This window comes from Lepisma saccharinum, chromosome 21 (assembly GCF_977018435.1).
Source record: "Lepisma saccharinum chromosome 21, izLepSacc3.1, whole genome shotgun sequence".
NCBI classification, from domain to species: Eukaryota; Metazoa; Arthropoda; class Insecta; order Zygentoma; family Lepismatidae; genus Lepisma; species Lepisma saccharinum.
The window spans coordinates 30,325,903-30,339,928 of record NC_139249.1 but is presented as its reverse complement, the minus strand read 5'-3'; the positions used below and the strand labels follow the sequence as shown (position 1 = coordinate 30,339,928).

Genomic DNA, 14,026 nt, shown 5'->3' with positions numbered 1-14,026 from the left:
ATCCCACGTGTGTTATTCGCAAAGTTCCCTCGCGGCCGTGCCTGAGAATGCTCTACGTCTCGTAAAGTGGGAGGACGGTGCCCCACCACATTTCTCTCCCAGTTGCGTATTCCCCTGCATGGTGGCATGCAAACTTCGCAATTGTCGCGGAAGAATGAATACAAAACCGACTAACCAACGATCTATAAGCAATGGAATATTTGCAATTCAGACAATGTAATAGCTAATATATAAATGTTAATGTAATGTTTGTTCACTTGTGGTTACACACGGCAGTGCGGCGTCCGTATTGTTCTTATGAGCGGCCGCCCCTGGGTCCCATGCAGTACTCTAGTGTATGTAGCCAAATGGTTATTGCTCTTCCCTTTGCTGCAAGCAGTCCTGGCTTTGATTCCCGGTGGGAACTCTCAAAATTTCAGTGTTGACCTAGCATCAAGAGGACAAGTGGTGAACTACTTGAAAAACAGAAGTAATAGACCTGGTCTCTAGTCAGAAAACAGTAGTGATTGGAATCAATACACTAACAATGCATCACCCATTGAAAAAAGTATTGGTTGAAATTTGGTTATTGATATCAGTTGATGCTTCTCCAGCACTTTGATCTTCCCTGTGGTCTGCAAAAATGTTGTGCAACACTTGCAGAGTCAAATTATCCGAGAAATTACGCAGAATTCAGTTTTCATGTCTTCTGCACCAGTAATGTTGGAAAAAATGGATTTTGTGATAACGTAAAGAGAGATATTTTAATATCCTGATGCATTTTTACGAATTTTTTAAAGCAAATTGATTCATGTAATTGGAGTGAAATACTTACACAATAATAATCAATATTTTGAACAACTTCTGTTACACATTTCAAATAATGGTATTGACTTGGCCTCATGAAGTTTAAAGTTATCATAACAAAAATTTACTCTAAGCTTACTTTTCATTTTTTCACGTAAATTTTTCTCAAGATCGATTTCGTCACCCGTCTGGCAAAAATCGATCGCGAGAAAAATTTACGTGGAAAAATGAAAAGCAAGCTAATCAGAGTAAATTACCTATCTCCGCGTAACCGCCATACAGTTTTTTTTAGATAAAATAACAGAAATGTTTCAGGCCTTGCTGGTGGCACATTGATAATGGCCTCCTTGCCTTGTAATCAATGGCTGCCAGGTTCGATATCCGGTGGAGGACCATAGTGGTTGAGATCCCACTTTAAAATGTAGGTCCAGTCCTGATTAGCATGAATGTGCACGAAGTGGACTTAAAACAACAGCAGAATGTCTCTTGTGAAATTCCAAGTTGAATCTAAGGTGGCAGACTTGAAGATGTGCACCATGAAGGCAACATTATCCTAATTAAGTTTTCCCTCTTTTCATATGTAGGTATATCATATGAAGGTATGTTTGATTCATGTTTCCCTATCTGTTAGACGTGTTTCCACAGTTGTGGATCACCCTGTAAATTTGTTTTCTTGTAATAAATGTAAAGGCATAAACTATTAGCTATGCATTATTGAAAGTCGTTAGTTGAATAAAATCTTAATTGCTTACAATTAAAACTAACATGTGTTTCCATTTTACCTATATTTCAGAAAAAGTGGTTCATGCATAAATCTTTCAAAATTTTAAAATACAAACGGAAAAAAATCGTAAGTTAATTTATTACATAAAATGCTAACGGTACAAAATTATACATGGTGTTATACATGAAATTTGACATGCAAAAGTATTTTTCAAAAGAACATTTTATAAAAATAATGGCATACAAAATTTATGTTGGCAGTAGTGCATGTAAAGATTCATGAATATTTTGTACAAATTGAATTTGCTTCTGATGAGATTATTATTGTCACACTATCTGAATACACTCTCACTCTGAAACCGACCTCATATTTTCAAACTGCTTCAAATCTAAAAGTTTTACAAACTGCTCCTCTGTTAAATCCAACAAATGGGCTGATTCTAAGTGAGCCTGAAACACACAAACAGATAAAATCAAGAGTTGACAACACTTATCACTTTATATTACAGACATTAATATCATTCTATTACATTTTCACTTGACAACACTTATCACTTTATATTACAGACATTAATATCATTCTATTACATTTTCACTCAAATGAACCTGGTGAAGGCACATAGTGGTTCGAATCTCACTTTAAACTGTAGGTCCAGTCCCAACTAGCCTATCTATGCATAAAGTGGACTTAAAACTCAAAGCCACTCAAATGGATGAGCAAAGGTGCATCTCTGGTTGATTGATTGATTGATTTAGTTTAATTTACTTCGCGTTTTGTGCCTCTTGGCTAATTTGCGAAGATGGGGATGAGTGATGAAATGATGAAATTGATGAATGGACATTCACAAACAACCAAGCCCGACCAGGATTCGAACCCGGGACCCTTGGCGTCGCAGCGCGATGTGCTAACCACTCGGCCACAGGGTCGGGCATGCATCTCTGGTGGCCAAGTGCATTGAATGATATAAAGTCCAATTTACGTGTAGGTGTATCAAGCCCGAATGTATGGTTTAAAGTGAGATCTAGACCCTTCATCTATTTCTAATTATAATTCATCCTCATTGTTGAGAGTAGATAAAAGTGGCAGAAAAAGCAACTCAAGACAAGGAATCTACAAATATTGTCAGGGAAGGGAAAACAAAGACAATTTGCATTATTTTAAATAGTGTTACAATGTTACGTGATAAACTCCAAAAAAAATATCCTATCTGGAAACTGACTTCATAAGAAGTGTTTGTACACTAATATCTAGCGCATGAGACGAACTCCATATCAGTATAAAAAAAATCGATAAATTGGTTAGTTACCAAATTCAGGCAAGAGAATCCAAAACTTCTTTCTTTTTCAGCTTTGAAAATTAAAGTTCACTTCCTTCAGTTACCATTCAAATATGAAGATGATGTCTTGTCATTAGATATAACTAATGTTTTGACTCATAAAACTTGATCTGTCATCAAGATAAGAATTTCTACACTCCTTGTCATAACAGCCCTTTGAGAGTCGAGATCTGCCAAGTGCCTTTTCATTGGGTGGTCGACATCTATCAAGTCCTATTGCTATTATTAACTGTAATATAATTAAGCCTTGTTTCCATATTAAAAACACTAAGTTGCTGACCAAGGCAGTTTATTAAGATAAAAAACACTTAACAGGTAACGTTTCAACCCTGTATCAGGGTCCTTCCTCAGACAAAGAACTACCTGTTAAGTGTTTTTTATCTTAATTCTGCCTTGGTCAGCAACTTAGTGCTTTTTTATTATTAACTGTTTACACTACTTCTTTTCAAGTAGGCCTCCAATTGCCTTTGTGAATCAACATAGAAATTTTGAGACCCACACCCCATAGGCAAAAATTCTAACCATTTGGATAAGCAAGTAAATATCTCATAACTGACGAAGAAAGTAACTAGACAATAGATTATAGACAATGGAACAGAGATTCCGTAAACATGTGTTGTATGTTTCTTGCTGTTTACTTTTTAAAAATGTTAAAATTTGGAAAGCAATCCAATTTTTTGCCCTTGAGAGTCAACACAGAAATTGTCCTTTTCTTCCCCATGTGTCAGACAGAAGCAAAAGTATTTTCACAAGTAAATAAAGTATTAATAAACTGGAATAAAGCTTTGAATTAAATCCTCGGTTGCGTAACTGCATGAAATCCAATTGACAGTCAGCATTATATTTGAGATAAAATATCACCAAATATCTGGTCATAGTAACCGTAGTTTATTCAGGTAAAATGGAAGGAGATAAATTAGGCATTCTGTACATACCCTAAATAAAAATCCATAAATCTTGTTCCATTTTCCATAATCTCTTCTTGCTACAACAACCACGTGAACCATCCAGATGAGAAATTAGCTTTTTTTTGAATTTGTGGCTTATATTACAGGAAGAAAAAGCACCATTCTAGGTCTTCTGTATTTATCGATCTGTCTGATATCGTTTTCTAAAAGTAGTAGCTAGATGTGTTCAAAAGATAAGTATAGTTTCCTGCAGTAGCAGCTTCTGCCTATTCGCACGTGCACATCAATATAAATCTGTAATGCAAATATTTTTTATTATAGTTATTGATTGAACACCATCTCCTTCAACACATAAAATGTTCCCACGCCACTTCATCTGCCATTTGCTGCGCTTCATCAAACCTCAACCTCTGGCTACAATGTGCTCATGAACACAATTCGATTTGTGTTACTAGCTGGTACTGTCTGCGTAGAGAAAACCTGTTTCCTCTTCTGGCTTGTGTCATAGAGAATTCACTCGCACCGAGCCGTGCGTGTGCTGGAATGTAGTGTTGCAATCCCGTCCAATTTGATACTGTGTTACACCATAGCAAATTGAGGGATCTTTTAAAGGGAAATTTCAATATTATCATCGCCACCTCACCTTCTTTCAAGCATGGCAGGGGCAAGAAAGAGGGGGTGGGGACAACTGAGAGTGAAACCTGTCTCTTGCATTGTAGACAGTGAAGTTAGTAGTGTTGGGCGATATGTTGCCATATTGAAAAAAATATCATCCAGGTGATATCAACTGACCACATGTCACCCCATAAATGGTAAAATGATCTCCCACCTTGGCAGATGGGAGTGAGGTTGGCCCTCACAACCTGTTGTGCCATGGGTTATTATTATTTATTATTAGTTGCAAGAGTAATGGGGACGTGGTTGTGTATATTGTGTCGAAAAAAATGGAATTATTATTAATTTAAACATTCACGTAGTTACAATCTTTCGTAATTCGCTGTAAAGCTTTTGAGAATTTTCAGAACATGTACTTACCTGTCAAAACACAGCATACAATACAAAGACACTAAAAATCCATAGTTTCACAGGCATCTCATCCACATTGTCAAGTAGAGATGGAATTCTCCAACATGCATACCTGCTTTAGCATACCGCCTCATCCTTGATAATGGCATTCTTAGTGTATTTGTATTGTGCACTGTGTTCTTTACTCTGTAGAGACATGTTTTCTTCAGAATGTGGTGAAAGATGTGAAACAATACAAATATTGCATATGAAATTTCTCATTGCTTTCTGACAATATCTGCACACGTAGTGGTAAGTGCAAATTTTTCTACCCATTACTTTTTCCATATTTCAGTCTCATCCTATCAAACGCCTATGAATTTCTGTCTCCTTGCAAACAGATTCTATACTCTATTTACAGCAGCGTTCTTTACCGTCTCACCTTTTGTCTCTGAAGGTTATCGATGAGTTCCAACTGCTTTTTGAAAGCATTCAAGATTTCACTCTTCTGTTTCTGAAGCTTTTTGTTTGCTGTTTTGAGCTGTTCAATGTTCTGTCTGTCGCACTCTCTGGATTCCTAATAGAGAAGATGGATAAAGTATACTTCCTACTACATCTTGGCATTTTTTAAACTTAATATGTAATGATGTCAACATTTATTGTCACATACCAGTAACACCACCATAAAAAGCCAGCCTGCATGGTGGAGTGGTTAGCACAGCATGCTACGATGCCAGGGGTTCAATTCCAGGTTGGGTACGGGTAGAGGCACATATTTTTGGTAAATAAAAAACCAAAATTTTGGTACAAGAACAGTCAATTTCGGGTTCATAAGTGGTAAATAAAATGAAATTTCACTGTTATAGCAGTGAAAAAGAACCACATAAAATAACATTTTGGTTTTAAAAAATGTGAATATAATCCCAAATTTGATTTAAAAACTGCACAATTACACAAAATAAACATATCCCTTCTAATAGCACATTAAATCATTACCAGAATATTAAGTTTATTCCTGTATAAAGGGGTCCATTTTTGCTTCTCAAATATTTACAGCAGAATTAATCAATTTTCCATGAATTGCATAACTCACAGGATACTTCAGACTTCAGAAAGTGTCGTGTCGGTATATAAACGGTAAATTTTGTGTTTAAGAGTCTATTTCGCATCATTTCGTGACAAAACAGGGTATGAAATTGCACCTCACACCTTTCAGAAACAAGAAAAATTAACATTAGAATGTGTTATTTCACATTCGTGTTTTCGTCAAAAATGAAATATGCATGCCCATAGGCATGGGTGTTCTTTGTGAGTGTCCCTTCATCAACTTCATATATCATCACTCATCCTCACAATTAGTCAAAAGTGGCAGAAAAGCAAAGTAAAATAAACAAAATCAAATCAAACCACCTTTAAAAATATTATTTTAAAAAAATTAGTGGAGAGGCAGTCATATTTAATTACGGATCACACAGATTAATCAATATCAGTTATAATTTATACCAATCTGATATTTCTATAAATTGCCTGCAATTGAGTGCACACTTCTTCTAATTTGTTACTGGTTTTATGTATATAAAGGTATTAGTAATTTACTATTGATATGTAAAGCAAATTCCTAGATATATAGTTTCTTTTTCTAAGACAAAAACTATTTCAGTCACTGGTTCAGATTATTCATCAAGCATTACAAATTTTACATCAGACTGGCATCAGTCCATCCAGAGATACAAATGAAGAGTAAATATGGATAATCAATGCCTTGTATGGCTCCAGTTAATTACCTTTTCATCTTGGTGAGCATCTTTCAAAGCTCCCCTCAATTTTTCTGTCTCCTCCAGGACCCTGTTCAATTTTAGCTCGTTTGTATTGCCACTCTGGGTTGACTGTTTCAGTGCTTTCTTCAGAGATTCAACCTCCTGAAATTATGAACATAAATGAATAAAATTAACCTTTCTAACATGAATAAGTCAGCAATAAAAAGTCTATAAAACAAGTGTTACAATTACATGGTGCTCTTCGATCTCAACCATGAGTGACCCTGATCACATCACCCCTACTATGGGTGATGGATACGGACCTTGAATTTTTGGTGGTTTTTTCTTGCCTAACTTTCCGGTGATATATACATACACACAACTCCGACGATGCAACAAAAAGTTTGCGAAAATTCAAAATTTTTTTCACTGTCTGGTGAGTGTTTTCCTTCTCCTTCTTTGCTTTTATTTAGCCCTTTTGGCCCTCCTTTCTTTTATCCATATATATATAATATATAATATATATATATAGTGAAACACTCACCGGATGCAGAAAAACTTCACATTTTCGTGATGGTATGTCACATCTTCAGGAGTAGAGAGATATTGTAGAACTTTCGACAAGCCTGCGAAAGAAGAACCTATATATTTTTTGTAACACTGTCAACACTTTTTTCTGGACCTGGCAACACTGCAGTTTATGCTTACTCTTCGTTCTTGTCACCAAGTTCTACGTCTCTCTACTCCTGAAGATGTGACATACCATCACAAATCGGTGAGTGTTTCCTCTCTCCTGTTTCACTTTTTATTTAGCCCTTGCCCTATGCCTGTTCATGCCAGTTTCATAACTGGAAATCATTGTTGAGTTAGTTATTTTTACATTACTGCTTGGGTTACAAATACCATTTGATGGCTCTCATGTGACAGTAGATGAGATCTCCCCCAAAAGCACAAAACTTTGCTCTGTATGGTCCGGTGTGACGGTTGGTGCACACTCAATCACCCAACAGAACCCCACCACTTTGCTCACTGATGTAAAGCATTCCGATACATGAAAAATCATGGGAAACCTTTATTTACACCTGGCTTCATGTAGTTGTCGGAATTATTCCATGTATAAAACACACTATAGTCTTTTATGGGGAATAAAATTTGGGGAAAAGTGCACATTGTATGTATGTAAATATGGTACATTTTATTTTTTAAAGCCTAAAACACAAGGAATGTAAAAATTTTTGTAGTATTTTATAGTTTTTAAGGTTGAAATGTGTTGAAATTCACGATAAAGGATAGAATTTGCATTTTATGCCAACTTCGCATTATTTACCAATTTCAAATGCATGAACAGTTTGTTTAGAACATGTCACTGTACATATAAACACTTTATGCAACAATTAACATTTTTTGGTATTGTCACACATTTGTGAAAAATCAAGGTTCCTAGTGATGGATGGATTGAGTCCTACCTCCACACTCTTGAACTTTTATATTATCCTCCTCCTAAAAATGCCATGTATCATTTTCTTGCAATCAGAAATTTCAACACTGGGAAAACTTTCTTTGTTCAAACAAGGATGCCTTCACTATCTGAAACCCTTGATTTCAAAGTGAGAATATCATTTATATTTTCTCTGAGCACAATTGTGTTAACACTGTTCTACAGATAATCTAAAATTGAGCCATTTGGCTGTTTCTGTCCCCCCCCCCCCCCCAAGGCTATGGACACATCCTCCCCAAAGCTGTTCATTATACCCCTCCCCCCAATACACACACGAATATAGTTTGGATAAACACACAGTTATTGATTTTTGTTTGAATGTGGATAATTTGATTTCATTTTTTTAAATTAAATTTTCGAAATATGTACGTAAGCTTTAGACAACGAAAACTGACAGAATTTTACAATTATCCAGTCAGTCGTAGCGCATGAACACATGCAAGTGAAACTAATCGTGCTGAAATCATCCAACATTAAAATTGAAAGAAAACATGAAGCATTATTTTTATATACCACTGGCCGAGATGCCAACAATCGAAAGGCGCATGACATTCGAAACCTTTCATTGTAGTTGAAATTAAAAGACTAAAGAGAGGAAAAGTATGGCTCACTTTCATGTTTGCTACAGGAAATAGTATTCTTGTGGAAGTTGTTAAATCATGAAGTAGATGCTGAACATTCAATAACCATAACTAAAAGTCAATAACAAACGAAACAATCCCCCCATTGTTGTGTGAAGATATGTAGAATTGGCCTCAGCTGTGTGGCCTTAAAACTGAAGCCATTTCAGCAACCTACAGCTGCTTTTGTCAGTGTAAAATACAAGCAAGATGCTAAAAGTGTGAACTCAGGCATTTCAATTAAACTGTACACACTTACCAATAAATGTCATACCCACTTACTTTTTTGAGAGAGGCATTTTCCGTTTCGGTTTTGAGCAACTTGTTCTGTGCAGACTCGAAATTTAACTCCAGCTTTCTTAGTTGTTCCTGGAGTTTTGTGACGGTCGATGCATGCTTCCTTTTCTCTTCTTCCGCACAGCGCAACTCCGCCTGACACTTTTCCAGATCTTCTATCTAGGAAAATAAAGGCTGCAAAATTACTTCTCAGTACTGTTTGACCAGCGATCCGAGAGCTCTCGAGTTTTCTGCGCATGCCCGAAGTAGAAGAGTCCAGTCGTAAATTGGGGGAGTTTGCGGAACCGCTTCTCTGAAACTCGAGCAGCGCGAGTGTCACGTGGGGAAAGAGAGCAATGTTGCCAACCGGAGAATATTGTCACAAGATATTGGAAGTGCTCTGGCCGTGGAGAGGCATCTTTGCAAAAGCTGAAGTCTTGAACGTAGCGCCAGTTCGGCAGCTTTGACCCAACCCCAGAGGAAGCCGACTGGACCCGTATCTGGTTTCGAGCCACCACTATGGGCGTCCGGAAGGGGGGAAAGGGGGGACACCCCCCTCTGAAAAATGAAAAAGTCATCCAAAAATTATGTATTTCGCACATATAATTTCATTTTAGCCACAATAATATGTGTTAATTATTCCATGATCACCATAAATTCAAATTTAAGCAATGCATTTTTAATGAAGAGCACTATTTTTGGAGAAAATGTGCCTCGTTTGCCCCACCTGGGAAAAAAAATACCTTCCTTGCTCCTCCCTGGAAAAAATCCTGCGGACGTCCATGGCCACCACCTGTTTTTCCGTAAAGCGCTGTTGTTACTTTTGCCTGCAGTGTTTAGACATCCATTCATTCACTGCGACGTTTTACTCCCAAGGTCTTTATATTATATATAAAAAAATAGGACAGCACAATAACACTAATCGAGATTCAACTCTTCAATACCAACAGTGAACCTAAAATTGGCAAACGGCATGGTTGTGCATGTCCCTCGGTTTTCGTTACTTATGTTCTGGTGGATAAGCATCCTCGCAGATTGGTAACACTGTTCAACGTGCAACCGCGAGCGGCGTTCTCGCGCCTGCCTTCCTACCGTCAACTTCCCCTTTTTCTTGGCACTTTGCCAACTGGAGCTCTCGGATCGCTGGTCAAACAGTACATCAATTTTAAAATATGTTAAGTGTTTATGAATTTGCGGGAGAGCTTATCAGTTCATACTATCCTGTAATCAAGGGTTCAATTCTTTGAGCTGGCAAATGTCAGTGGGTTGGATATCACTTTGAACTGTAGACCAAGGCCTCATTAATTTCTGTGAATATACACCATACATTTAAGAACCCCAATTCATTATAAACATAATATCTACACATTATTATGTAATTATTTCATTTCATTTCCTTTGGGTCCAAAATGTCCTTGTTAGTGGCAACAAGGGGTGGGCATATATGAAATTTTGTCTGATATTGATAAAGTGCCAATATAAAATTTACCGATACTTATAAGCAATAGTCTACTGATCTAATATAAAATTTCAAATTGCCCTTGAAGAATGGTTCATTGGCCTCCTTAATAAACATATGTTACCAGATGACTGCAATGAAAAAAGAAGCTGCTGCATATTTAGACATTTGCTTTAAAAAAAGTAGGGCATGGAAGGGCATGGAGAATATATGTTTATATCCATAAAAATTGTAACAAAATAGCAGAATATTGCACTAAATTACCGTATTTACGCATGTAAATACTCTCAGGACTCTCAAACTAGCAGTTATCAGCACAAGATTTCTTTCATTAAGGCATTTACACACTTCATATATGTCATATTATTTGACCAGTAATACATTTTAATTATTATTTTCTTTTTCCTTTCATCCAAAGTACCACAAAAATCATAGTGTTTCCTCATTTTGTGATGAGCTTATGTCAACCGCATTGCTCATTAGTGTCGCCATTTTGAATGGAATACTGTTGCCATATTCAGAAACTACAGAATTTAAGCTTTACAACGATATATAACATGATAGGGTTCCGTAAACATGAAAAATCAATGCAAGTGTCACAAAATCATGGAATGAAACTGTACGGTTTCGTGTTGGCTGTCCAAATTATTCCATGCATAATACGCACCACAGTTTTTGGGGGCAAAAATTTTGGAAAAATGTCTGCATTATACATGAGTAAATACGGTATAAGATATTTACAGATATATTGGATCAGCAAAACTATTGTTAATTTTACCGACACACTGATATGCCTATATCGGCTGATACAAATAGAGTATAGATTAATTTGTCCATCCTTGTGAAAACCTCAACCCAATTTTATGCTCCCAGACTTTACATTTTCCTGTGTTCTCCTGAAGAACGTAAATTTGAAGGTCCACTATTCTTTTTTAACATAAAATGTATATTTTTAAAGTTAAAACAGTATGAAGAACGTAAATTTGAAGGACCATTATTACATTTTTTAACATACAAAATCTATTTTTAAAGTTAAAACAGTGTGAAAAATTATTACAATATACCCAGTTCAAATCTGAAGTGTCATAAGGAATTACATAAAAGATAAAGTGTGTTATACTGGAAATATAACTACAGCAAAAAAACAAATTTATTTAAGGTCACTTAAATGTAACTTGTAAAAGACACATATAGATGGGGTGATGTATCATTCCTGTTACCTAAGAAAGGCCGAAATTTTGTTAGAAAATAAAACATGAGGATTCTATTTACCAATTAGTTTTACAGCTAAAGCAATATTATACTGTAAAGTAACTCACCGCTTTTCTATAGTCAACTTCAAGGGCATCGTGATCTTCCTGAAGAACTTTGGCTTTGGCTTTCAGGAAGCTTATAGTTGAGGCAACTCCTATGTTTTTTAATCCTGACAACTCATCATCGCCATCTTCAGAACTTCAAAGAGCAAAGAATCCAATAACAGGAAAACTGTCAGGTAAACATATGAGGTGTATAAATTCATGGTGCAAAAAGTTTACGTTTGTAAATACAAAAGAATGTTAATTTTTGGGTTGAGTTTATTCATTAACAATCTATAATTACGTAAAGCATGGCAGATTTAGACTGTAATGGTGAACTCAAATGGAATGATAGGGGTGAGAGTTGGAGTAATGGAGATATTGGAGGCCATCCCATTCTCCATAGCCCTCAGAACAATGCCTCAACTCATCCCCCTCATCCCGACAAAACTACAACCCATGCCTGCTCCAAGCCCTAATCAACCGTGGCTACCCCACTACCCTCATGAACAAACAAATAACCAGAGCCACCTCCCACACCCGCACCTAACAATCCAAAACCAATCCCCTGCACTGATCACCCAATACCACCCACCCTCACCTCATGAAAATCAAACACACACTCCACTCCTCCCTCCCTCCTTCACAGTGATCCTGACATGAGAGATATCTCTGAGACAAACCCAGGGTTATTTTCCATCCATCTTGGTCCAAAACACACCAACCCCCTTCATCCCACAGATGCAACAAACTCAGGTGCAAGACATGCCCCATAAAACTCACCTTCCAACCTTCCTGACCCCTACCGCTGCTGGGGAGTTCACCCTTCACCTGAAGAGCACTTGCCACTCGTCCAACCTCATATACACCCTCATCTGCCATATCTTTGTTGACACTACCTCCTTGATCCTCAGAATCAGTAACAACCGATCCTCAACCCAAAACTCCGACCTCACTGTCGTCACCAACACCAACAGCCACAAAACAGTATTACCCAAATGCACTGCAATATCCTTAAGCAGGCAATGGGAAAGGGCGTACATACCAGGCAGCCATGCCACTATACTCCCCAGACAACCTAGCCACCCAATAATCATTGTACCCTTCCTTCCCAAATTTCACCCACCCACCACCAACCATGCAGTAAACACTGGTACCTCCTCGTCAACCCTTGTGATCTATTACTTCTTTCTGGCTATACTGCTGTACTGACGCCATCTTCAGTATTCTGTGCTTCTACTCTACTGTAAACATGCAGTGAAGATTCGAAACATCAACATTTATCTTTTGTGTTTGGAGTTTCCATTCTCCTATAACCCAACACAGATATTTCTGGCGTGCGATGTGCGACACAACTCAAGAAGCAGTGTTGCTAATGGAGCAGATAGAAAAATTGCTGGAGTGCGCCGATGCACAGCTGTTACGTACAACAAGAAAATTAGAGAATTTAGGTCTATCTAACGTTGAGTTTTTAAATGTCATGCATTATACCAGGACTAGGATTATTAATATGTACTAACAAGTGGCTTTGTATGTAGCTACATACATATGGACTAAAAATTCGCAAAATATGGACTAACACATACATAAAATTTCCAAAAATGCTGCAAAGAAGACTTCTTCATAGTGATTCCTTATTTGAGTGATTTCAAACAAAATAAACACTTTATTATTTTCCATTGCATTAATGCACTGTTGGCATTCTAACTCTTCACTCCCAAAACCAGTCTACACTGGTAGGGAACTGCAACGACAGATAATACACGACCGACACTACCACTGCTTTGAGAACTAATCATAGGTGCCAACTCCGTGGGGCTTGGGGGGCTCGAGTCCCCCCCAATGTTAATGTTGTGGGGGCAGAGCCACTCAAATAATTTTGCTTAAGAGGATCTAATGTTTTATTTTGCTTCTCTTGTAAAGTTTACTCTGAATTGCGCCACATGAACTTAACTATAAATACACATTTGAAATGTTCTAGCCCATCAAATTTGGAGGGCTGAGACCACTAAACCATCAACTTTGGGGGAGGGGGCTATGAACGAAGACAGCAAAACACATGACTTATTACTATACCAAGTATATAATTATGAGTATTGTTAACATTTTTACTAAAAGAGTTTCAAAATAACGAGGTGATATGACAATTATACCAGTATGTTGTTTAGTGATTTCTGAACAATTTGAGGTTGTAAACATGACTTTCAGGCAATATTGATATGTACGATATTTAGTTATCCTCGAAATCTCTTCCTCTAGTCCAAAGAATAAGGGGAAAATAATTCTAAAGTCTTGGAGTTTATTTAACACTGGCTTGCAGTAAAGTATGCAAGGAAAGCTTATGAAAAGTCTGTATTACGAA

General features: G+C 37.0%; 1 protein-coding gene across 1 annotated transcript in view; it reads right to left on the bottom strand.

Annotated features, from left to right (window-relative positions):
• Positions 1 to 1,630: 1,630 nt before the first annotated feature.
• Positions 1,631 to 14,026, bottom strand: part of LOC146003949 (testis-expressed protein 9) — a 29,104-nt gene continuing 16,708 nt past the window's right edge. The window contains exons 5-9 of the mRNA XM_083142461.1: positions 11,689 to 11,821; positions 8,917 to 9,090; positions 6,544 to 6,678; positions 5,202 to 5,336; positions 1,631 to 1,959 (exon numbers count right to left, since the gene is read on the bottom strand). Coding sequence (XP_082998587.1) covers positions 1,858 to 1,959; positions 5,202 to 5,336; positions 6,544 to 6,678; positions 8,917 to 9,090; positions 11,689 to 11,821 — 679 coding nt within the window. The 3' untranslated portion in view covers positions 1,631 to 1,857. The remainder of the gene's footprint in view (positions 1,960 to 5,201; positions 5,337 to 6,543; positions 6,679 to 8,916; positions 9,091 to 11,688; positions 11,822 to 14,026) is intronic.